General features: G+C 43.8%; 1 protein-coding gene across 1 annotated transcript; it reads left to right on the top strand.

The window, feature by feature from the left end:
- Positions 1-66: 66 nt before the first annotated feature.
- On the top strand, positions 67-24,259 carry KNG1 (kininogen 1). Its single transcript, XM_065411232.1, has 10 exons — positions 67-261; positions 3,463-3,573; positions 4,120-4,204; positions 8,738-8,910; positions 10,655-10,762; positions 12,850-12,931; positions 15,125-15,282; positions 19,646-19,753; positions 20,921-21,004; positions 23,369-24,259. Exons 1-10 carry the CDS (start codon positions 67-69, stop codon positions 24,257-24,259), a joined length of 1,995 nt encoding a protein of 664 aa, XP_065267304.1.

Genomic DNA, 24,259 nt, shown 5'->3' with positions numbered 1-24,259 from the left:
GGGGTTCCCTTTTCATTTGTATTTGGAAGAGTCCCCCGATTTCAGAGGGGGCTTCTTTGTCCAGTTATGAAACTTTCCACTGTGCTAGTTCTCTGCTGCAGTTTTTTCTCTAGCAGAGCCAGGCCTCTTGCAACCCAGGATGCAGACTGTGATGACCCTAATGTCTTTGAAGCTGTGGACATAGCACTGAGAAAATATAATGGAGACAAAACAGATGGCAACCAGTTTGCTCTGTACATGGTGATGGAAGCCAAGAGAACAGTAAGTAAACTTTGCAAAAAGCATCTTTGAATTTTTTTTTTTTTACTTATGGCCAGATTCTGCCCATCTCCCTCACGTGGAATCGCACCTTGGTCTGCATGATGTCCCAATGAAATCAAAGGAACTGGTTGCAGAGTAAGGTACTAATCGTCATGAAAAAGGGTAACAGAATCTGGTTCTGTGTCGTTCTCCTGTTCCTTAATAATACTGAGCCTTTACTCACACTAGTAAGCAGTTCCTGTCAGTGAGATTACTCCTACCAGGAAATGCTCCCTGAGGTGAGTAAAGGGTTCAAAATCTGGCCCTACGAAAAAAACGTTAAATTCTTGTAATTAGGTCGAGGAAAGTACTAAAAGATCTATAAGTAAAGTAGCTCCATTGAAATCAAGGGGGATACTCAAGGAGTAACGAACTACTCAACATGAGAAATGGCATCAGAATCTGGCCCTGTGTTTGCACTATATGGCAGGGTCTCTCAAGTGCCTTCGCTTGCAGTACTAAGGGGTCAATAGGTTGCAGGACTAAGTAAGGAAACCTGGTTTCTTTTCACAACTATACCACTGACCCAACATTGTCACCTTACCAAGTCACTATGTGGGGATACTAACATTTACCCATTGGGAGAGGGATAGCTCAGTGGTTTGAGCATTGGCCTGCTAAATCCAAGGTTGTGAGTTTAATTCTTGAGGGGGCCACTTAGGGATCTGGGGCAAAACTCAGTATTTGGTCCTGCTAGTTAAGGCAGGGGGCTAGACTCAATGACCTTTCAGGGTCCCTTCCAGTTCTATGAGATAGGTATATCTCTCTATATATATAGGGAGGAATCTTTGAGGCCTCCAACAGAAGCATACTTATTATTAAAAGAAACTTGATGTGATCTTGTCTTGAAAAAAGCTGGTTGCAATGTGGAAAATATAGTTGCAAATAACTGATTTGACAAATGATAGAAACATTTTGAATCATTTGTGAATATTATGATGGTCTCCAGTCCTGAGTCACATATCTACCTAAAACATCAGTCAGTTTCTTGCTCATATATGGTGACAAGTCTAACAAAAGAGTATTTACTCCTGAGAACCACACAATTATGATGTTGCTATAAGGATAATGATAAGCACTATTTTACTTGGGAACAACATTAACGTCTTTCTACTGCATTGGATTTTAAAATGTAGATAATCAGAAACAATATATTAATAAGAATATTTAGCACTCAAAGATCTCAAAGCACTTTACCCAGATAAGAAACTAAGCTCGGAGAGGTGAAGTGTCTTGCTCAAGGTCATACAGTAAGCCAGTGTTACAGGTGGGACTGGAACCCACATCTCCTGACATCTAGACCCCCTTTCTCTAACCACTAGATGACATTGTCTTTTCTGGAAACAGAGTAAAAAATATTTCCTGTGTTTTCTAGACTTGCTATGAATCAGTTCATGCTAGAGAAAGGTGGGTGGAGGCACTTGAAGAGACTCCCAGAGCACAGTATCAAGTACTAAAGTCCCGCTTATGCAAACACTGCATTTGTTAATGTTAAGCACATAAGTCCAATCATCCTCAATTAGACTACTCACATGTTTAATGTTAAGCACATGCATAAGTCCTTGCAGAATCAGAGCCTTAATGACACCTCATTCCTTTCTAGTCTTCTGGTAATGCACATTGTTAATATTCATAACAGTCTATGCTGGACATTTTAATTTTAATATATACGTGTTTATTGCAGTCACTCTTTGCCTTTCCTTATCTAGACACACTGATTTAATTTTACAGAAGATCTGAAGTGAAAATGACGTGTTGCTTTGAATTTCTGATCTGTCTATGTTGGGGGGAGAGAAAGGGAGGAGCAAGAGGGAGGATTGCCAAAGCCCACAAGAGAGATTTGATCTGTTCTTAATTCTTCTTCTAAATATAGTCTAGATTTCTCTTATCACCAGTCCTGCAGTGCTGCAGTCATCAAGTAAATGGCTTATTATTACACGTTCATGTACATTAATTGTTGATAAGATAATTAAACATAAAGGCTGGCTAGTGGAAGATTGAGCCTGCCTTAATTAAAGACATAGCTGGTGGCAATAATAATGCAATAAAATAACAAACAACGTAACATACGGCGCCAGCCCTTTCTCTCATTTACAGCCGTTACTCGCTGAAGTAAAGTTATTCCACATTTACACCAATGTAACAGAGAGCAGAATTTGGCCCATTATAGCTCCTCAGCTGGTATAAATTGGCATCGCTCCATTAAAGTCAATGACTCAAGCTGAGGATTCAGCCCATTGTGTTTTTTTCATCCTGCTTTACAGCCTGTGGAAATTATTTCATGCACCACTGAGCTGGAGCTACTATTTTGTGAGAAAGAACACTGGGCCAAATTCTGCTCTCAATTACACCAGTGTAAATCCATCATAATTCCACTAAAATCAACTAGACTTTAACAGAGTTAACTGGGGTATAATGAAGACAAGAATCCTCTTGCTATATCCAATTGAAACTGCAGGGAGAGTTTAATTCTGCGGAACGTAATTCCCCATGTTCAAATTTGGCCAAGAACAGAAGTTAATATAATAACTCATCTTTTATTATTAAATGCCACAGGATTCCTAGTGACTAAAAATGGTCATCCAAAAGATACATCTTCAAGAACTGCAGTGCCTTTTGATGCCACCTGAGGGCATTGATTCACCATTGAATTTGGAGGGTATGAGGAAGTGCCTCCTACTGAATTACCAACACCACATTAGCAGCATCTCAAGTATTTTCTCAGAAGGATCCCATCCTTCTACTGACCAGCCCCAACTATAATTAATAAAGGCTGACACAAGCACAATCCAATATGGTAGAGCTGCAGACCACCTAAGCAGCAGCTCATATTTGTTGAATCAGAGAGCATTTGAAATACTAGGATGTAAAGGAGTTGAAAACATGACTGCTTTCTTGCACTATTTTTTCATCCTAGAGACAGTATGTGGAACAACCTAGGCAGTGGCTAAATAGAACAAATGATATAATTAGATATGTTAATTACTGAGTCAGAAAGATTTTGGAGATCTGCTCAATGGAGACATTAGCTAATTTAAAGCACACTTTATCATTCCTTGCTCTACACAGTACAGTATGAAAGCCCTTTGAAACCCTTATCCCCTCCAATGACTTGCTGTCTTATCACTATGCAAATGATGACTTGCATCTTGTTTTCTCCAGGCAGGCCCTGGAAAACAGTTCTTTGTGATGTACCGAATAAGAGAGAGCTCTTGTGCTGTTGGGGGAGATAAACTCTGGCAAGATTGTGATTACAGAGCATCTGCAGAAGCTGTAAGTGGCTGCCTTCTTTTAAAAAACTCTAAATATGGAAGTAGCAATGTAACCAGCAAGATACCAGACTCTTGGGGATAGAGTGCACTTCTGCTATAAGTGACTCTGAAAATGGTATTGCGGGGTTCCATATTTATTGCGTCTCAGTGGAGTTGCAGAGGAAGTGTGCTCAGTTTACAAGTAAAATGATGCAGCCTGATTCTCCTCTCACTTATTCCTCACTGATAGCCATTCAAACCCAACCTGGTGTCTGACAGTCAAGCTGGGCAATCCCTTCTTGCATGCTATCACAGCAAGTAAGGTCCTGCAGGCCAAGTTATGCCCTCATTCACAAGTGTATAACCCTTGTTGCTGTCAATGGGATTGCACAGGTGTAAATGCTATCAGTTTGTATTCCTTTTGTCCACTAAACATTGGTTACACTTCCCAGTTGTGTTTTATTATTGCAATAAACTACCACAGGAGTATTTCACAGCATAAATATGGTGCTAACTGCATTTCTGCATCAGGTGGCTTAAAGACAAATGGTGTCATCTATGTTTGTAGGAATCAGGCGAATGTACAGCTCAAGTTTATGTTGACGAGACTGAGAAAATCAGTAACGTTACACAAGAATGCAGAATTATCCCAGGTATGTAACTGCTCAGAGTGGCATTATATAGTTGTATTGAATAAAAAGAACAACTACAAATTGCAAAAGAACTTTGTTGAGACTTCCAGGTAATTTTAAATCGTTGTTTTCAGTGTTGTTGTAGCTGTGTTGGTCCCAGGATATGAGACAAACAAGGTGAGTGATGTAATATATTTTATTGGACCAACTTCTGTTGGTGGACAGGACAAGCTTTTGAGCTTCACAGAGCTCTTCCTCAGGTCTAGAGAAGGTCACCAGAGTGACCAAACTAAACACACGGTGGGACAGATTGTTAAGCATAAGGGATTCACAGATTTTGTAGGAGACCACTTAAAAATGAAGCAAACAATTAACACCTCAGCAGTCACAGGGCAATGGAAAGTTAATAGGCATAGGGTGCATTACAAATTGTTGTAATAGGTCATAAGTAGGGCCCTACCAAATTCACGTCCATGAAAAACGTGCCACAGACTGTGAAATCTGGTCTTTTACGTGCTTTTAGCCTATACTATATAGATTTCTCTGGGGGAGACTAGCGTTTCTCAAATTGGGGGTCCTGACCTACAAGGGAATTGCAGGGAAGTGGCAAGGTTATTTTAGGGGGGTCACGGTATTGCCACCCTTACTTATGCACTGTGAGCTGGGCGGCCGGAGAGCTGCTGACCGAGGGCCCAGCTCTGAAGGTAGCAGTGCAGGAGTAGGTGTGGCAGTACCATACCATGCCATCTTTACTTCTGCGCTGCTGCTGGCGGTGGCTGTGCCTTCAAAGTTGGGCTCCCGGCCAGCAGCTGTTGCTCTCTGGCCGTCCAGCTCTGAAGGCACCTCCGCCACCAGCAGCAGCGCAGAAGTAAGGGTAGCAGTATCGCAACCCCCTCTACAATAATCTTGTGATCTCCCTCCCCCCTCCCCCACAACTCCTTTTTGGGTCAGTACCCCTACAATTACACACCGGGAAATTTAATATTTAAATATCTGAAAACATGAAATTTATGATTTTTAAAATCTTATGACTGTGAAATTGACCAAAATGGACTGTGAATTTCGTAGGGCCCTAGTCATGAAACCAGCATCTCTGTTCAGTTCAGACTTCTTAGTGTCCAACAGAGTTATGAATATAAGTTCTCAGGCTCGTCTTTTGGAGGTGTTGTGCATGTTTCCTTTGAGGATGAGGACTGATAGGTCAGCTGTGGAGTGATTGCTTTGTGAAAAATGTTCGCCTATGGGTGATAAGGTGTTTTTGTCTTTTATCATTTTTCTGTGTGAGTTCATTCGAGAGCATAGTGATTGTCTGGTTTCATCCACATAGTTGTTGTTGGGGCATTTGATGCACTGGATGAGATACACCACATGTTGTGATAGGCAGATGAAGGACCCGTGGATCTTGAAAGGTGTGTTGTGAGGGTACTGACCAACGTAACCATGGAGATATGTCTGTAGGTTTTCCATCTGTTGTTCTAGAAGGGTCTGGTGCTGCCTTGAGTTGACATGTCCTGGTCTGTGGGGAGCTTGCTTCTAATGATGAGTTTCGGGGTTCTTTGAAGGCCAGAAGAGGTGGTTCAGGAAAGATTTCTTTCAGGATATGGTCCCCATCAAATATGGGTTGTAATTGTTTGATGATAATCCATATGGGTTCTAGTGTCTGGTAGTAGGTAACAACTGAAGGTATGCAATTAGTGGGCGTTTTTTTTTTTCTGTTCTCCCAAAGTATTCGGGTGACCCATTCCATGATGCAATCTACTTCTCTGGCGGCGTGTCCTTGTTTAGTGAAAGTGAGGCAAAGTGTGCTCCAAAGACAGCATGCCAGCAGCACGCCTCCAAAGGGAGGTGCGCCACAGCCTGTTCGGGGAAGCTTAGCCTCCCTGGCCACTTATACCTCACTTAAGTGCGTTAAGGTGTATGTCCTGAATTTTCTCTTTGGCGCACATTCTCTGCTCTCCACCGACAGAAGTTGTTCCAAGAAAAGATTTTACCTCACCTATCTTGTTTCTCAGGTAATTTTAAAGGTAGGAGCCTGCATCATTCCATTCATAACCTCACAAATTATTTTCCACAGGCTACTACAGATTAAAAATGAAATTCCACTCCACTTCCTTATGCAAGCATGTGTTGTGCCAATGGAACACTGGAAGATTGCTATTAAAAATACCTATTATCATGTAATGAAAACTAGAGTCATGGGCGGCATGTGACTCCTGCATCTGGGGAGGCTGGGCGTGAGTGCCAGAAGCTCCCTAGAAGTGTGGGGAGCCACTGGTACCCGGAGTGTGGTCCCGCCCCCTGCTCCACCCTGAGGCCCACCCCCACTCCGCCCCAGACCCCGCTCATGCTTGGCCCCCTTCCCCCAAAACCCCCACACACCCGCTGTTCTCACCTCTCTGCTCCGTCCCCCCCAAGGGTCCCCCTGCCCACACCTCTCTGCCTCTGGGGGTGAAGAGGCGCAAGCAGCAGGCAGTGGGGCCGTGGGGAGGGGGTGAAGAGACATGAGAGGCAGGTGGGTGGGCCATGGGGGAAGCAAAGGAGAAGTGTGAGCGGTGGGTACCTCAGAAAAGAAGTGGAGCAGGGACGGGAAGAGGAACAGTGTGGTCGGGACCACAGGGGAAGAGCGGGACGTGGGAGAGGGGTCTTGGAGTGCAGCGTGGACGGGGCCCCGGCCGGGGCATCCTTTCGGAGGCAGCACTCCAAAGACAGCATGCCAGCAGCACGCCTCCAAAGGGAGGTGCGCCACATCCTGTTTGGTGAGGCCTAGCCTCCCTGGCCTCTTATACCTGCTGCTCATGACCAGAGTCTGCATGAAGAATGTTTTTTAATCCTTTACATTTCAGTCAAATCAAAACTGATTTTCACTGGACCAAGGTACATCTGTGACCTATGGACTGGATATCCCCCAAATTATAAGTCTCTATCCCCACCCCCTGAGGCACAACAGATGTTCAAATAGCTTTGCTATACGGCAAAAATGTGTCTTTTTCACTTTCTTCATACTCAAAAATTGCTAAACTGGTTTTGCTCAAATTTACTCAGTGTCCATGTTTTACTACCAACTAAATCATATTTTGTCTCAGATACATTTGTAAGGCAATGGTGACATCTAGTTGCCAGGAAGGTTAATAAGCGGGATGTGCATTCCTTGGTTAACTCAAGGAAGGGATGCCTTTGATTTTGTTGTTTTGAAAGCTGAAAATCTACATTTTAATTGAATATATCAGCTGCGCAGCATCAGAGGCACAGTTTTGCAAAAAATGTAGACGTTCTTCATTGCTCGTGAAAAGAGCTAACATTGTGGGTAAGGCCACAATCACTTTAGAACAGGATGTGCTGGATGTTCTTCTGCATTCTGATTTGTGACGGCACACACTGACAATAAGGTCAGCGACACTGGTGTAAACTAGGAGTAGGTAAATTACTTACAGTGGAGTTACTGTAGATTTACACTGGTGAGAGCAAAATGTTGTCCAATGACCCCTACAGGAAGAGGTAAACAATCGGGTCAGTCTGGTGACGGATTTCACAGCTCAGTCTCTAATGAGTGAGTAATATATTGCTCAGCCTTCACTAGTGGAACTTGTCCTTAAAGAGACATTGGGCCAGTTCCTTGGCTGGTGTAAATTGGCATAGTTCCCACCAGCAGAGGATCTGGCCCACAGATTTTACTTAAATTCCATAGAGATCTGATATTGTCTCACGTTGATTCTCAAGGTCGCTGAATTATGGAATTAATTTATGCACTGAACTATGAAATTAATTTATGAAAATCCAACCCATGCTTACAAGGCAGGAAAGGGGGTTAATAAGATTAGTGGCAGGGAACAGAATCTGGAGCCTCCTCCTTCCAGATTACCTATTCAAATCCAACCCAGGTTGGTGGTGCCTGAAAGTTGATTACACCTGGTAAGTGGTTGACAGCCTACGCTGGGGCAGTTCAGACAATGCATCTGAAGAGTAGCTGGACCTGCATCTGTAGGGGAGATTCGAGTCATGATGGCCCACCTCAAAAGGTGCCAGCTGAAATTTTAATGTCAAGTTTTCCATTACAGTGTGGTGTGGAGTACAAGCACATTGAGCATGAACTCTCTGGTAAAAACCACAACCTCCTGGGGAATCTCCCTTTACTGCAGCTGCTGGCTGGGGCTGATGGATGACTTCCTCTCTTGCACAGTTTTAAAGCTGCATGCTGTATTTTCACATTAAAAGTAGAGAAGAGCCGGAAACAAAACTTTAGATCCAGCGACTCCTGAACTTGGGTGGGTGTAGGGTTTGGCATCTGAACTCAGATCTGGATCCAGATTTCAAAGGTGCCCATATAACTATATTGAACTGAGCCAAAAAGCCTGGTTCTGAACACCTTGAATATCCTTACTGGGGGGGCTGAAATCTGGATCTGTATTTTGCTGCTCAAGCTCTTTGCCAATCAAAAGGAATGAGGATTCTTCCTTAAACTCTCTCGCTTGTTCACAAAAAAATTGGGAGCTAAACAATCAAAGCTGTTTTACTAAGCAAAAAGCTGAAATTTTTGGTTGGTTTGTTTTTTTTCAGTTGAAGGAAAGGTGATTCTTTCCCATGTCCCATGTCTTGGATGCTATCATCCCATACCGGGGAACAGCCTACAATTGTTACCCATTTTGAGATATGCTATTCGGATCTTTAATAATCAGAGTGACCAATCCTCCCTTTTTGAAGTTGGTAAAATAATAAAAGCCTCCAGGCAGGTTTGTATATCAGATTTTTTCTTTATTTTATAAAAGAAGGTACTTTGGTTCTTTATATCTACCTGTAGTTAGTTCCATTTTACGATAGTAAAATATGTAACATAACACTTTTAACTTCTATAGATGGGGACACTGAGGCACAAAAGGCTAAATGCCTGATTTTCAGTGGTTTTACCCATGGCTTCTGAACTGCTACTGAACATAGTTTGTCCTGGTCTCCAGTTTCAACTAAAACAGTGTCCAGCACTGGTACAGCTGTACACAGCACCAACATATATTGTCAGCAATTGGTATATTTTGTGGTTTAGACAAGTCTAAAGAAAGAAAGTGGTTCAGAAAAATAAAAAGCCCACACTCTGTCTGTGAGACAGAAGTGGATTTTGCATTTTGGTCTTCAGTGGGAATTTTGAGCATACAAGGAATGCCCATTCAAGTCCCCAAAGTTCCATGTCAATTTGTGTTCCATGAAAGGGTTACATATCTGTGCCAGGGACTCAGCTTAGGCATCGGTATGACAGAGCTCTAAGCTATGTTTCTGATTTGATTTTAAGTATTGTATAACTTCACGCAATCTACGTTTACTTTTCCTTTGCATATTTGTATGCATTTATCTTTTTGTGTTGTTGCACAAGTCAGTTTGAGCAGCGGTTTAACTTGCTCAAAATATCATGAACCAAATCAATTGTATTAAGAAACCAATTTCCACCCTTTCTTTGTTAATGGCATCGATCACCTTAGCTGCAAGACACAGGGGCCTACACATTCCTTAATCCAAGGGGGGCTGCAGTGGAGCACCTGGAGAGGGGATTGCTACACCACCTACGCACTCTAAACAGTCTTCATGTCAGACTAGAATAAATTGATTAAAGGATTTCATTGGGATGGACTGGGGAAGGAATATTATGTATTTTTATGTTGATCCAGCATCCCTATCACTTCTGCATATGGGGCCTGATCCAAAATCCATTGAAGTCAATGGGATTAGGTCTGCTGTGATGCAGAGCGGATAAGGCTACTCTGCTGTTCCATGAGTTGGGAGCAGTAGCCACAAACAGTGAGCTGCATCCTGGGTCCAGGCTGGGGGATGGATTTTGCCTCCCCCCTTTCCAGAACTTCACTTGCATAAAGTCAGAGTATTTGGGATTCATGTGGATTAGGTAAACTGCATCCTTACAGCAGATATCATTGGAAGTTGCCATTTAACAAACAAGAAAGTGACTAAAATCCTGAACAAGATAGAAGAAAATGCCCAAGGCAGATACAATTCTTAGTAAATAATAATTGCAGCACACCTGATAATAAATGACACCTACAACTCAAAGTTGCATTATTCAGATATTGTTATGCCATGTGCTATACCTAGGATCATAGGAATTACCACACCAGATCAGACCAGTATCCTCTAGTCCAGTAGCCAGTATCAGATACTTCAAAGGAAGATGTAAGAAACCCTGCACTGTGAAGTGGGTGGGGGAGAGGATTGGAATCTGAACCTGGATCTGGTTACAAATTTCACAGCTAGTCCCTATGACTCAGTTTACCCTTCTGTAAAATGAGAATAATAATTTCCTGCTGCCCTGGGCTTTGGAGTGGTTTAATGAGTGCAAAGCAATTTGAAACCCTTGGATGGAAGGCATTACAGATGGGCAAAGTATTATTATCATCTTGCTATTTATTTGGTGATTTTATTTAATAGTTTTTCTTTCAAATATATATTGAATTATCTCCTATATATTTGTTCCAGGTGGTGGCTGGATGGAATTATGCAGTTGAATATGAAGTCGAGGAGACTAATTGCACCAAGAATAATTTTCAGGATTTAAGTCCTGAGTGCAAACCCCTTGTTGGAGGTGTAAGTGGTATTCACGTACAGTTTATCAAAACAGCTTCTTATGTTGGTAATTAATTACTAAGATTCTGATTCAGCAAAGTATTTAAGCACCTGCTTAACTTAAGATATGTCTACACTGCAATAAAACACCTGCGGCTGGTCCATGTCAGCTGACGAAGCTTAGGCTGCAGGGCTATAAAATTGCAGCATAACTGTCCAGGCTCTGGCTGGGTCCCAGAGCCCAGGCCCCAGCCCGAGCCCAAATGTCTACACTGCAATTTTATAGCCCCGCAGTCTGAGCCCCGCAAGCTCAAGTCAGCTGACACAGGTCAGCCATGGGTGTTTTATTGCAGTGTAGCCATAACCTTAAAGTCAATGGAATTTAACCACAGGCTTAAAAGTTAAACATGCACTTAAGTGCCATGCTCCTTAGGAATGGATTTAAGCACATGTTTAAGTCCTTTGCTGAATCAAAGCCTAAAAAGGCCATGCCCCTGAAATGTTTGCAAATTCTCTTATGCAGCCTGGCCAAGGGAGCTGCATTGGGAGAGCAGTAATGTGGAAATTAAAATGCTTCAGGCAGGTATTTCTTAGGAAAAGCAAGTTGCTAAATTACTGTTATCTGCACTGCAGTCTATATGGGAAAACTTCTAAGGATATGATAAATAAATACACATGCTCCAGCTAGGCTGTTTCATAAGTTACCAACTGCCTTGGTTATAGGTACATCTTTCAGGAGAATGGTTGAAACAGTCATTCTTTTTCTCCCCAACTGCGGCTAGTGGTGGCAAAAATTGTCTTGTGGATGGAAAAGACCATGCTACCAAAACTCATATTTCACCAAAAACTAGTTGTTACAAACAAGCGCCTCTGCAGAATACCTTCCCTGTTGCTCATGGGTACCTTGAGAATGCTACCCAATTTTAGAAGTGTTAATGAAAAGGATAAGAAATGACTGCATAGTGAAAGAAGATGGGGGCAGGGTCAGACTATCTGGATTCAATTTCTGGCTCTGACACTGACTTGCTCTTTAACATTCCACAAGTCACTTAACCCGTCTGAGCCTCAGTTTCCCCATCTGTCAAATGGGATATCTGCCTATGTCACATGTATTCAGGAGGGCTACCAGTAATGGCATGTAAGATTGACCCACATATGGCCTGTAAGACTGGGCCTTAGCCACATAATACCTGAACCACTGAACTTAGCTGCCCATTGGTAGGTATTAGCAGGATAAGCAAGTCCCTTCAGCACATTTCCAGTAGTTGTAACCTCACACCAGTACTTCTGAATTGCTATCTTATGTTGCAAGTTTTACTAGTGTGCGCCCCGGAAATTGCTCACAGCAGTATTAGAAATACTGGCCCCTCAGGGTATGTCTACACTTCAGTGTAAGCCCAGAGTTCGAACTCAGGCTCAAGCCTAACTCCCCTTCTGTCTGACCACAAATCGCACTCACCCAGGGCACGGACCCAGGCTCCCAGAACCTCATGGGCATGACTCCAGTGGGGCTGTATCTACACAGCAAAGCAATAGGGCTTGAATCCTGGGTCCTGGCTTGACTCAGGCTCAGACCCTCCATGCCTGGGGGGTCCTGGGTCTGAGCCCTGGGTTGTGTGTAGACAGAAGAGGGTAAGGCTTGAGCCTGAGTTCGAACCCTGGTCTTACACTGCAGTGTAGACATACCCCAAAGGTATGATTCTGTAGGTACTAAGCATTCTAACCTCCCATTGACGTTAAAGGGAGTCAAGGGAGTTGTTCAGTACCTTTCAGGACCAAGTCAAAACCGGTCCCAGTAATCTTTTATCAATATCTATCTATAAAGGGCTCTTCCCATTTTCTCAGGAGGATTTCCCAAGGTCATATTTTCTCCTGATCAGAAATCACTGAACCTGATTTTGATCTCATTCACACCAGTGTAGATCAGGAGAAAATGCACTGGAGACAATGGAGACCGACCAGTGTACAAGACAACACAAGTAGGTCTCTCATCTCTCACTGCACGACCTAGCGTTTGTTTGCTGTGAAGGAGGGCATCAGGACATTTACAAATGTGCTTGTTAAGTAGTTCTAAGAGAAAATAAAGAGCTTTTCTTCCCCCAACCCAGCATGTAGGTACCTGTGAAGCCAAGGCCTACGTGGATCTTAGTGACACACTTGTGGATGTTGCACAGAAATGCAAGTTTCCAGGTATGTGACAACCATCTGTCAATTCAAAAATGTTAACAGTTGGTTACAATTACAAACCGATGCACAATAAAAATGCCAAGGAACTAAAAAAATCATGGAAGGGAAAAAGCTACTCTACTGGCACAGCAAAACAATAAGGCCTTTTCCCCCCACAATGGAATATTAACAGATAATTTTCTCATTTCCTACAAGTAATGAAAATGCAGGGGAAAGTTCTCTTCTCTGATCTTTACGCTGCCACACATCTATGACATGTGAAGCTGGCCGCTGAACCCTGAATGGGGATCAGCCGGGTTAAGCTCAAGGTCAAACCCACCATGAAGATCAGCAAGGCAGCTCAGAGAGTATACTTATCCCTCTAAACTTTATTTACAGGTAAAATAAACACCCCTATTTCTTTCCTCCTCCACCATCACCACTATCACTAGGAGATATTCTTTGAAGAGAAGTCATTATCACATAGTATCTTCAGTAAGTAGTTTTGTCTGTCGTGTTTCCAGAAGAACTGTATTTTCCCAGGAGCTCTGATCTACCCCTCCAAGTAGTAGAGCTGCAGTGGGTCTCAATCAGGGGTACACGTACCCTGGGGGTATGCAGAGGTCTTCCAGGGGGTACGTCATCTCATCTAGATCGGGGTTCTCAAACTTTTTCTTGCTGAAGCCCACCCCAATATGCTATAAAAACTCCACAGCCCACCTGTGCCACACAACTGGTTTTCTGCATATAAAAGCCAGGGCTGGCATTAAGGGGTAGCAAGCAGAGCAATTGCCTGGGGCCCCATGCCACAGGGGCCCCCATGAAGCTACGTTGCTCAGGCTGCAGCTTCAGCCCTGTGTGGCAGGGCTCAGGGCCCCGGGCTTCAGCTCCATGTGATGGGGCTTTGGCTTTCTGCCCTCGGCCTCAGTGAGTCTAACGCTGGCCCTGCTTGGCGGACCCCCTGAAACCTGCTCGCGGCCCCCCAGGGGGCCCCAGACCCCTGGTTGAGAACCACTGATCTAGATATTTGCCTAGTTTTACAATAAGCTACATTAAAGGCACTATTATACAGCTCTATATACTATATACTGAAATGTAAGTACAATAGTTATATTCCAATCAATTTATTTTATAATTATACGGCAAACATGAGAAAGTAAGCAATTTTTCAGTAACTGTGTGCTGTGACACTTGTATTTTTATGTCTGATTTTGTAAGCAAGTTGTTTTTAAGTGAGGTGAAACTGGGCTACGCAAGACAAATCAGACTCCTGCAAGGGGTACAGTAGCCTGGAAAGGTTGAGAACCACCGATTTAAAGAACTTTCACAAAGATACAGATATATGAAGAAGGAAAAAAAAGGCATAAAGGAACAATCCCTTTAACATGCACGAATTATTACTCCACATTCACAACTTGATTTTGTATGTACATCACCTCCTTAAATCAAAGAGCCATAGCCACTTTGGCTGGTGCTCTCAGAACCTGTCAACTGGACTCAAGAATTCAACTAGTGCTATCGCTGTTTTTATTTCATGTTACATCACTGTCCGTCATTCGATTCTTAAATTTGATAACTTGGAAACTTAGTTTCTTTTCAGGGGTAAATTATCCCACCTACACCTGATTATTACCCAGCACCATACCTCTGACCAGACCATTTTGTTTATTGTCACTTCTTTCTAGTCTTCTATTAGGACATAGATTGTTACCATTCCAAGATTTTAGATCTGCAGGTACAGGGTCACTACATGTAGCATGTGCTGCTTCCCCACCCATTCATAGACTTGTTTTGCTTCAAGGAATGATTATGTAATTCTTCAAACTACAATCACTCATTGCACTCAGAGATTTCAGGGATGAAAGGAGCCTCCTGTTTCCTCTAGTCCAGCCCATCACCCAAGTTCAGATGTTTCTCCTCTAGCAGTCACTTGCCACCCTCAATTTGTACTCTCATTTCCATGAGGAGCAATGTATTGATCAAATGCACTGTTTGACCCTCGGCGCCTAAATTCTGCTTTATCCTGAACACATCATTGATGTGACAACACAAACATCTACCAAATCAAGCCCCAAAATATTTTAGGTCCCACCCTAGCAGACTCAAACATAGCCAGGCTTCGCAGAGATAAATTTCTCCCTCAATAGTTTGCCCAAGCCCAATGTACACTGAATCTTTTGTTCCTTAGATTTACTTGAAACCTGATGTTTCTTTCAGTTGAATTGCCTCCCATTTGTCTTGGCTGTCCAAAGGCCATCCCAACTAACAGTAAAGAACTGGAGGAACCACTGAGGGCTTCCCTGGAGAAGTATAATGAAGAGAGCAATGACGACTTCTATTATAAAGCTGAAGCAATATTATATGCCACAGTGCAGGTTGGGATTCTTCTTTCCTTTTCATGTTCAATTTTATTTAGGACCACCTCTCCATATTTCGTAGACATGGGCCAAGGATATGGTGATGCCGGGGGTCAGGACTGAATCAGGGTTAAGGTTTGGATTTGGGTTTGAAATCTTGGGAGCTGGTCTATCTGCCTAAGTGTTTATACCACTTTGATCACCAGGGTATCTGAATGCCCATTCTTGAAAATTTCAGCCATCTTAGGATGCAGCCAAAAGGATCCCCCAAAAAATCCATCAACATATTTTTTATGTCTGATCTGGACCCAAAACAATAGGGCAGGGTTCCAATTAAGGAATCTGGTGTTCGTTACACCCCTCTTCTTTACCAAACCTTTTGGCATCATTTCATACAACATCAGAAATAGAAAAGACCTATGAGTAAGATCATCCAGTCCATCCTCAAGGTAAGCATTCTATACCATATATTCTCTGTTGTCTATCCTACAGTAGTTTTTAAAATCCCAAGCAATGGAGCCTTCACTATTTTCCTGAGGAATCTGTTAACTTACATCCTGAGTAACGCTCCAGAGCAGTGGTGGGCAACCCATGGCCCATGGGCAGGTAATCTGCTGGCGGACCACAAGACGGTGTTTACATTGACCGTCCACAGGCACAGCCGCCTGCAGCTCCCAGTGGCCGCAGTTCGCCGTTCCCGGCCAATGGGAGCTGCGGGAACGAGGGCTGTCGATTAATCGTAGTTAACTCACGCAATTAACTCAAAAAAATTAATTGTGATTTAAAAAATTAATTGCGATTAATCGCACTGTTAAACAATAGAATACCAATTGAAATTTATTACATGTTTTTCTACATTTTCAAATATATTGATTTCTATTACAACACAGAATACAAAGGGTACAGTGCTCACTTTATATTATTTTTTATTACAAATATTTATCCTGTAAAAATGATAAACAAAAGAAATAGTATTTTTCAGTTCACCTCATACAAGAACTGTACTGCAATCTCTTTATCGTGAAAGTTTAACTCACTAATGTAGGGGTTTTTTTGTTACATAACTGCACTCAAAAACAAAACAATGTAAAACTTTAGAGCCTACAAGTCCACTCAGTCCTACTTCAGCCAATCACTCAGACATACAAGTTTGTTTACATTTACAGGAGATAATGCTGCCTGCTTCTTATTTACAATGTCACCTGAAAGTGAGAACAGGCATTCACATGGCACTTTTGTAGCCGGCGTTGCAAGATATTTACGTGCCAGATGCGTTAAAGATTCGTATGCCCCTTCATGCTTCGGTCACCATTCCAGAGGACATGCTTCCATGCATCAGTCTGCTCTGCTTTGGATGGTTTTCAAGCAGAACCTGTTCATCAGCGTGGACACATGTCCTCTGGGATGGTGGTTGAAGCATGAAGGGACCTTTGAATCTTTAACGCATCTGGCACGTAAATATCTTGCTACGCCGGCTACAACAGTGCCATGCAAATGCCTGTTCTCACTTTCAGGTGACGTAAACAAGAAGCGTGCAGCATTATCTCCTGCAAATGTAAACAAACTTGTTTGTCTGAGTGATTGGCTGAAGTAGGACTGAGTGGACTTGTAGGCTCTAAAGCAGGGGTGGGCAAACTTTTTGGCCCAAGGGCCACATCTGGGTATGCAAATTGTATGGCAGGCCATGAATGCTCACAAAATTGGGGTTGGGGTAAAGGAAGGGGTGCGGGCTCTGGGGTGGGGCCAGAAATAAGGAGTTCAGGGTGCAGGAGGAGGCTCTGGGCTGGGGCAGGAGGTTGGGGTGCGTGGGGTGGGATGACGGCTCCAGCTGGAGCGGGCTCTGGGGTGGGGCTGGGGAGGAGAGGTTTGGGGTGTAGGAGGGTGCTCCAGGCTGGGACCAAGGGGTTTGGAGTGTGGGAGGACGCTCCAGGCTGGGGCAGGGAATTGGGGCACGGGGGGGGGGTGAGGGCTCCAGCTGGGGGTGCAGGCTCTGGGGTGAAGCTGGGGATGAGGGGTTTGGGGTGTAGGAGGGTGCTCCAGGCTGGGACCAAGGGGTTTGGAGTGTGGGAGGACGCTCCAGGCTGGGGCAGGGAATTGGGGCACGGGGGGGGGTGAGGGCTCCAGCTGGGGGTGCAGGCTCTGGGGTGAAGCTGGGGATGAGGGGTTTGGGGTGTAGGAGGGTGCTTCATGCTGGGACCGAGGGGTTCGGAGGGCGGGATCGGGATCAGGGCTGGGGCAGGGGGTTGGGGGGCAGGAGGGGCTCAGGGGGGCAGGCTCCGGGTGGCGCTTACCTCAAGAAGCTCTTGGAATCAGCGGCATGTCTCCCATCCAGCTCCTACGCGGAGCTGTGTCCAGGCAGGTCTGCGCGCTGCCCCATCTGCAGACACCACCCCTGCAGCTCCTATTGGCCACAGTTCCCAGCCAATGGGATCTGTGGGGGTGGTGCTTGGAGCGGGGACAACGTGCAGAGCCCCCTGGCTGCCTCTACGCAGAAGAGCCGGATAGGGGACATGCCAGGGCTTCCAGGAGCCGCACAGATCTGCGGCACGTGCACACGGAGCAGCCCCCGATCCTGCTTCCCGGCTGGAGTGCTCCAGCGGGGCAAGCCCCAGACCCCGCACCCCAACGGGAGCTTGAGGACCAGGTTAAATCAGCTGGCGGGCCAGATGTGGCCTGCAGGCCACAGTTTGCTCACCCCTGCTCTAAAGTTTTACATTGTTTTATTTTTGAACGCAGGGGTCTTTTTGTACATAACTCTACATTAGTAAGTTCAACTTTCACGATAAAGAGATTGTACTACAGTACTTGTATTAGGTGAATTGAAAAATACTTTCTTTTATTTTTTACAGTTCAAATATTTGTAATCAAAAATAAATATAAAGTGAGCACTGTACACTTTGTAGTCTGTGTTGTAATTGAAATCAATATATTTGAAAAAGTAGAAAACATCCAAAAATATTTAAATAAATGGTATTCTATTATTGTTTAATTGTGCAATTAATCGAGATTAATTTTTTAATTGTGCGATTAGTCACGATTAATTTTTTTAATCACTTGCAGGGCCGGCTCTAGGCACCAGCATCCCAAGCATGTGCTTGGGGCGGCACTTTTCAAGGGGCGGCACTCTGAGGTTTTGGTTGGTTTTTTTTGCTTTTGCTTCGGTGGCAGCACTCCAGCTTTTTGTTGTTGTTGTTGCTTGGGGCGGCAAAAAACCTGGAGCCGGCCCTGATCACTTGACAGCCCTAGTTTACACATGGTATGTGATTAAAACAAAACAATCCTCATCGTCTCCACTTCACCAAAAATATCAGTCTCAACACCCTGATTGTTTGCCTCTCCCACAAAAGTCTGTGTGCCTCTTCCACATTGCCCCAGACACATGGTTCACCCTTCCTGAGCCGGTCTGAAAGGTCTCTATCCACTTTCTCCTCATTGACATGCTTCCTTATTGATCTGTTTTAGCACTCACTGAAGTCAATGGAAAGTCAATTACCTCAATGGGCACTGGATCAGGCCCCAAGGCCCACTTCTTCTGTGAAGCCAACAAAAAATTAGCCAGCTAACAGATTTGTTAAATAATATCACAATATTAAAAACACTTCTAGCCCACCATGGCATGCACTAGCCTCGAAGAGCAATCCACATGATTTTATTGATCTTACCTGTGCTTCCTTCTTCAACTCTGTCTCTATTGTCTAGAAACCCCCTTGTTATATTATGAGTGAAATTAGTATATAAAGTTTCAGGGAAGGAAATGTGGGTGAAATCTTGGCCCCATTGAAATCAATGACAAACTCCCACTGACTTCAGTGGAGCCAGAATTTCACCCCATGTCTGTTGTTTCTACTGGGAGGTGCTTACCACCCTTTGGAGTGTGGTAAAAAATACTAAATAATAACAACAACAACAAATCAACTGTCCCAGGCACATTAATGAACCATTACAGTTTAGCTCTTTAATGTGTTTGGCAAATAGTTTGTTTTTCACTGAGGTTATATTTATCAGACTCTTCATTTTACCTCACCTAACTTCCCTTCCCTTATATTTGGCTCCCTTAATTATTTCCTTCGTTAGTAATGAAATTCCTGCAGTCATGCAGTAAAACAAAGCCAGAATTGTGGACCTCACGTTCTTTTGACCTTTTTGTCTCCTCCAATTTCAGTGCTATGATGATTTTTGAGGGTAGAATGGGAGTAAAGAAGATAGGTCAATTAGAAATGTATACTGATTGTCACTTTTACTGTCAAAGGGTTTTGTTTGTGTGTTCTTATGCACATACCCCTGGTGGGAAGGTGTTCAGTTTTTAGAGCACTGTCTTTTCTGTGAACCTCTTGTAATAAAAGCACATTTAATGAGGAAAATCTTCTTACTGATTTTTCAGGTGGTTGCTGGACAAAATTATAATATAACATTTAGAATTAGGAAGACAAACTGCTCAAAGACAGATGTCAAGAAACTGAATGAAGATTGTGCGGCTACAATAGACGGTGTAAGTGATTGGGATGCTGTAGACCACCAAGTCAGAGGGAAGGCTCCAAATTAATCCAATTGAATTGCACCAGAGATGATCATGTTGTAAAAAAAAACCCCAAAAAACAAAAATAACCCCCACCAAACCATTGTCAGAGAAAAACTGAGTTCTCACTCTTTCTGCTTCCACACCAGCAACCCAGGTTTGGTGTTTTTATTAGATAACTTCAATTGGCCTTTGCTACCACTAGTCAGCCAGATCAATAAATGCTAGTCATTCCTCAATAAACTGAGGGAGTTTTCTCTCCTAGCATTATCTTTACCTTTATCATTAGCTCTGTGTGTGACCCAAGATATTGCCAAGGACAGCAGAAAGAGTTGCTTTGGTGGAGTCACTCCAACTGCACAATCTGTCTGCTTAATGCAAAGCTAATTGGATAATTTTTTGACCATTTTATGGGTTGTGGATTCAAAAAAGAAAGGGGGGGAGGGTACTACCAGGGTGTGAGCAGGCTGATGTTGCGGGAGTGGAGTGCTCCTATGGCTAGGGGCTGGCACACTTGGGGCAAAGGGAGGTATGCCAGTTGGCTACTGTTGGGGTCGAACAGTGGGTTAGGGCTGCTGGAGGGAGCACTTCTAAGGTTGGGGAAGAGGGCCTGGTCAGGAGGATGGTGCCGATGGGACTGTTTGTAGCAGAGTGGTGGTGGGTGGATCTCCCCACCACACACACACACACTTTCTCCCACCTGGAAGAGCTCATTTCTGAGGGTTGAAAAATACTATGGCAAGGGGCAGTAAAGTCAGTTCCACCGAGGCACCCAGTAACAATGGCCACTTTTGAAATGTTTGACCTTAACCTCTCTGTACCTCAATTTCCCCATCTTAAATAGCAATAATGACATCAACATTTACCTACCCTCAGGGGTGCTATGAGGATTACCTAGCTAATGCTTATAAAGTACTTTGGAGATGAAAAGTGCTGAGAATTAGCGTTATGAGTTGAACAGATAAGACAGATGGATTCCACAGATATTCACATAAAGCTCCAAATATAATAAGGTCTTTAAAAGGGTCACTAAAATTGTATAGCCTTATTCATACATAAGTCTGTTCCCATGTTTGTGACATATTGTTGTTTTAAGAGCTCATGTTAGCTTTATTTGATTGTTTGTTTGTTTGGTGACAGGAATCTTTGCAATGCACATCACAAGTTTATGTGATACCCTGGACAAAGACAGTACGCCCTAATGTTAGCTGCAGCAAAGAGCAGGTACGCATTCTCAATAAATATATTATTTCATTTCAGACTACTTACAACTCTATATGCGAAATCTGTAGTGAGGAAATATTTGTATCCCTTTATCTGTCTCCCAAAACATCCAGTTCTCAGATTAGCTCATGTTTTTATCCTCAGATTAGCTCATATCTTGTATTTTTAAAGAAAGGCAAATGATCACTTTTAATCATCTTAGTAATGTGACCATTCCTCTCGCCCTCTGACCTCAATGATCCAGGCTGAGCTAATGCAATGCATGAGATCAGATGCTGGGCTAAGTAAGGATACGTCTACACTGCACTTGGAAGCAAGCCTCGCGGCCCAAGTCACAACATCAAAGCACTGTCTACACAGATATTTTCAACGCAGTAGGAGGAGTCCTGCTAACACAAGTCTGTGGTCCTGGACTGGGAAGCTCACTTCCAGGTGCAGTTTAGACATACACTGAGAAACTGCAGAAGGTGCAGAATAAGAGAGCAACATTACCATGAGTATAGAGACTATTCTGCCTGCCTGATGATTGGTTCTTTGCAGAATCTATCATGCTCAATTCTGTGAGATGCTGAGCACCGTCAATCCCCATAGATGTGTATGTTGATTGAGTTTGCAAACTGGGTTGGACAGGAACCAAACCATGTTGGATATTTGATGTAGAAAGAGCAATAAACTTCTGTGGATCGGCTGAATAGATATTCTTACAAAGGGTGTTCTATATTAGTTTAGACAGGGAGGGCTCTGTTCTGGTCACCTGGTATCAAACACAGAAGTTTTGTAGCATAGACATTAACCTATGTTTATTATTCTCTAGTGACCCCATACAATACAGATCTTCAAACCAGAAACTAAAAATTCAATAAGTAATACTTCACTTAATAAAATAAGCCAGGTCTTTGTTTCGTGCCTGCTTTGAGACTAGACTGAAGTGTGCATCACAATCCTTCCTCAGTACGATATTCTGTGCTTATAGCAGAAGCATTTTAGTTCCATAATTCAAAAGTATTGTTCACAGTCTAAGGCCTTGGCTACACTTGCAGCTGTACAGCGCTGTGAGGTAAACCTGTCTTCGTGCAGCTGAGTAGGGAAAGCGCTGCAGTCTGTCCACACTGACAGCTGACAGCGCAGTGGTGTGGCCACACTTGCAACATTTGCAGCTGTGTTGGGAGCGGTGCATTACGGGCAGCTATCCCAGCATTCATGTGGCTGCAACGTGCTTTTCAAAATGGGGGGGGATGGGGTAGATTATGACAGGGAGTGTGGGGGGGAGAGAGAGTGCTTTTTGGAGCATGTCAGCTCTCTATTTTGCAAGTTCCGAACACCCGGCCCCCTGCTCATTCATTTACTCACTCAAAGCAAGCTGCAAACTGTTTGCTTTTCTCTGTGGTACGAGCTTTGAAACCGGCACTTCCGCATTCCTGCAGCCGGTCACAACAATGGAGAGGATTGGCCACTTGACAAGGTGATTAGTACAGCGCTGCAAGCGTTTACACTCACACCCATGAGTCGTAGCCACTCCGCTGCAGCTGTTATTCCTCTCGGGGAGGTGGAGTACCTGCAGCGGTGTACCCAGGGAGATACAGGGCTGTAAGTGCCCTGCCAGTGTGGACGGGGAGTGAGTTACAGCACTGGGGGAGGCTTTACAGCGCTGTAGCCAAGGCCTAAAACCAGGGCCGGCTCCAGGCACCAGCTTAACAAGCAGGTGCTTGGGGCGGCCAAGGGAGAGGGGCGGCACCTGCGGCAATTCGGGGGCGGCAGGTCCCTCACTCCCTCTAGGAGCAAAGGACCTGCCGCTGAACTGCCGCCGCCGATCGCGGCTTTTTTTTTTTTCCAATTGCTGCCGCCGATCGCGACTTTTTTTTGCTTGGGGCGGCAGAAATGCTGGAGCCGGCCCTGCCTAAAACCGCTGTATAAAGCGTGTCAGCACTTGTCCTACTGTACTGTACTATTCCATCCTAAAGGTGGCTGGATTTCAGTGATGAGTGAAGTGTTTTCTTTAGCTAGAATCTCTAAAACACTATGAAGTGTTGTTATTATCACCCTTATAGATATACATGGCTATCCGGCTTAGTTCACGAGATCTGTTAACAACATATTTTTGTTAATTGATTCACATTTACACATCATCTGCAATTTGCTAGTTCTCAAATATTTGAAACTAAGGCAGGCAGTCAACAAAGAACCGCCCCCCCAAACACACACCCCGTCTCACCTTCTTTTTAAGCACTATTTTTTAAAAAACTTGGCAAGAGATGTCTACCTTTTACATTGCAACCACAAGCAGAATTGTTTCAAATGGTGTACTATGTGTAAATACTAAAATTATTGCAATATATTTGTCTAATATCTCCTGTTCCTTTTTAGAATCTATTAATGAGAAGGCCTCCAGGCTTTACTCCTTTCCGATCTCTATATAAGGAAGCTGAAACCATTCAACACCCCCCCCAAATTGAAAAGGGACCTAGAGAAGGACCAGCCCCTGCCAGGGGGGCAGGAAAAGATGTTAGGCATGAACCAGCACATGAACAGGGTCACAGACATGATATTGGGTGTGGACCAGAACATGAACATAGACGTGGACATGGACATGATGATGAACATAGGTGCAGACATGATACTGGGCATGAACCAGAACATGAAAATAGATGTGGACATGGACATGAGGGTGAACACAGGTGCAGACATGATATTGGGTGTGGACCAGAACATGAGGATAAACATGGATGTGGGCACGGGCATGGAAAACATAAGGATAAGCAAAAGAAGATAAAGGACAAACATTCAAAAGATGAGTCTTCTGAAGAATCCCATGAGAAGGTCACTAACCAAAAGGAGACACTAGCAGTAGCTGAAATACCAGAAGGTACACAATCTCATAAGCCTGATCTGGTAGAGCTAGATGTGCTATCTAGTACTCAGCAGTCCGCAGTAGATCCAACAGATGGTTTTACTGAGATCTCTGATCTCCCTACAGAAATCCCTGATCTCCCTGCAGAACCAGACAGCCCTGGAATTATTCCCAATATTCCTTTATTTGATGGGTTGCCAGATCTCCCAGAACCATCTGTCCCAAAGTGTCCAGGAAAGCCATGGAAACCAATCATAAACCTCTCAACTACTACTAACAAACCTAAGGTACTGACAAATGAGGATCTTTTACCACATCCGTCTGAAGACACCACCGCAGTACCAGAAAAAAAAGCATCTACCCCCCAGAGCTCAGGTGATTTTGACCTCTTGGATATTCTACTGTAA

Source organism: Emys orbicularis, chromosome 9, assembly GCF_028017835.1.
Source record: "Emys orbicularis isolate rEmyOrb1 chromosome 9, rEmyOrb1.hap1, whole genome shotgun sequence".
Classification (NCBI taxonomy): domain Eukaryota; kingdom Metazoa; phylum Chordata; order Testudines; family Emydidae; genus Emys; species Emys orbicularis.
Note: the sequence above shows the minus strand (reverse complement) of the source record. Positions and strands in the feature narration are given on the sequence as shown.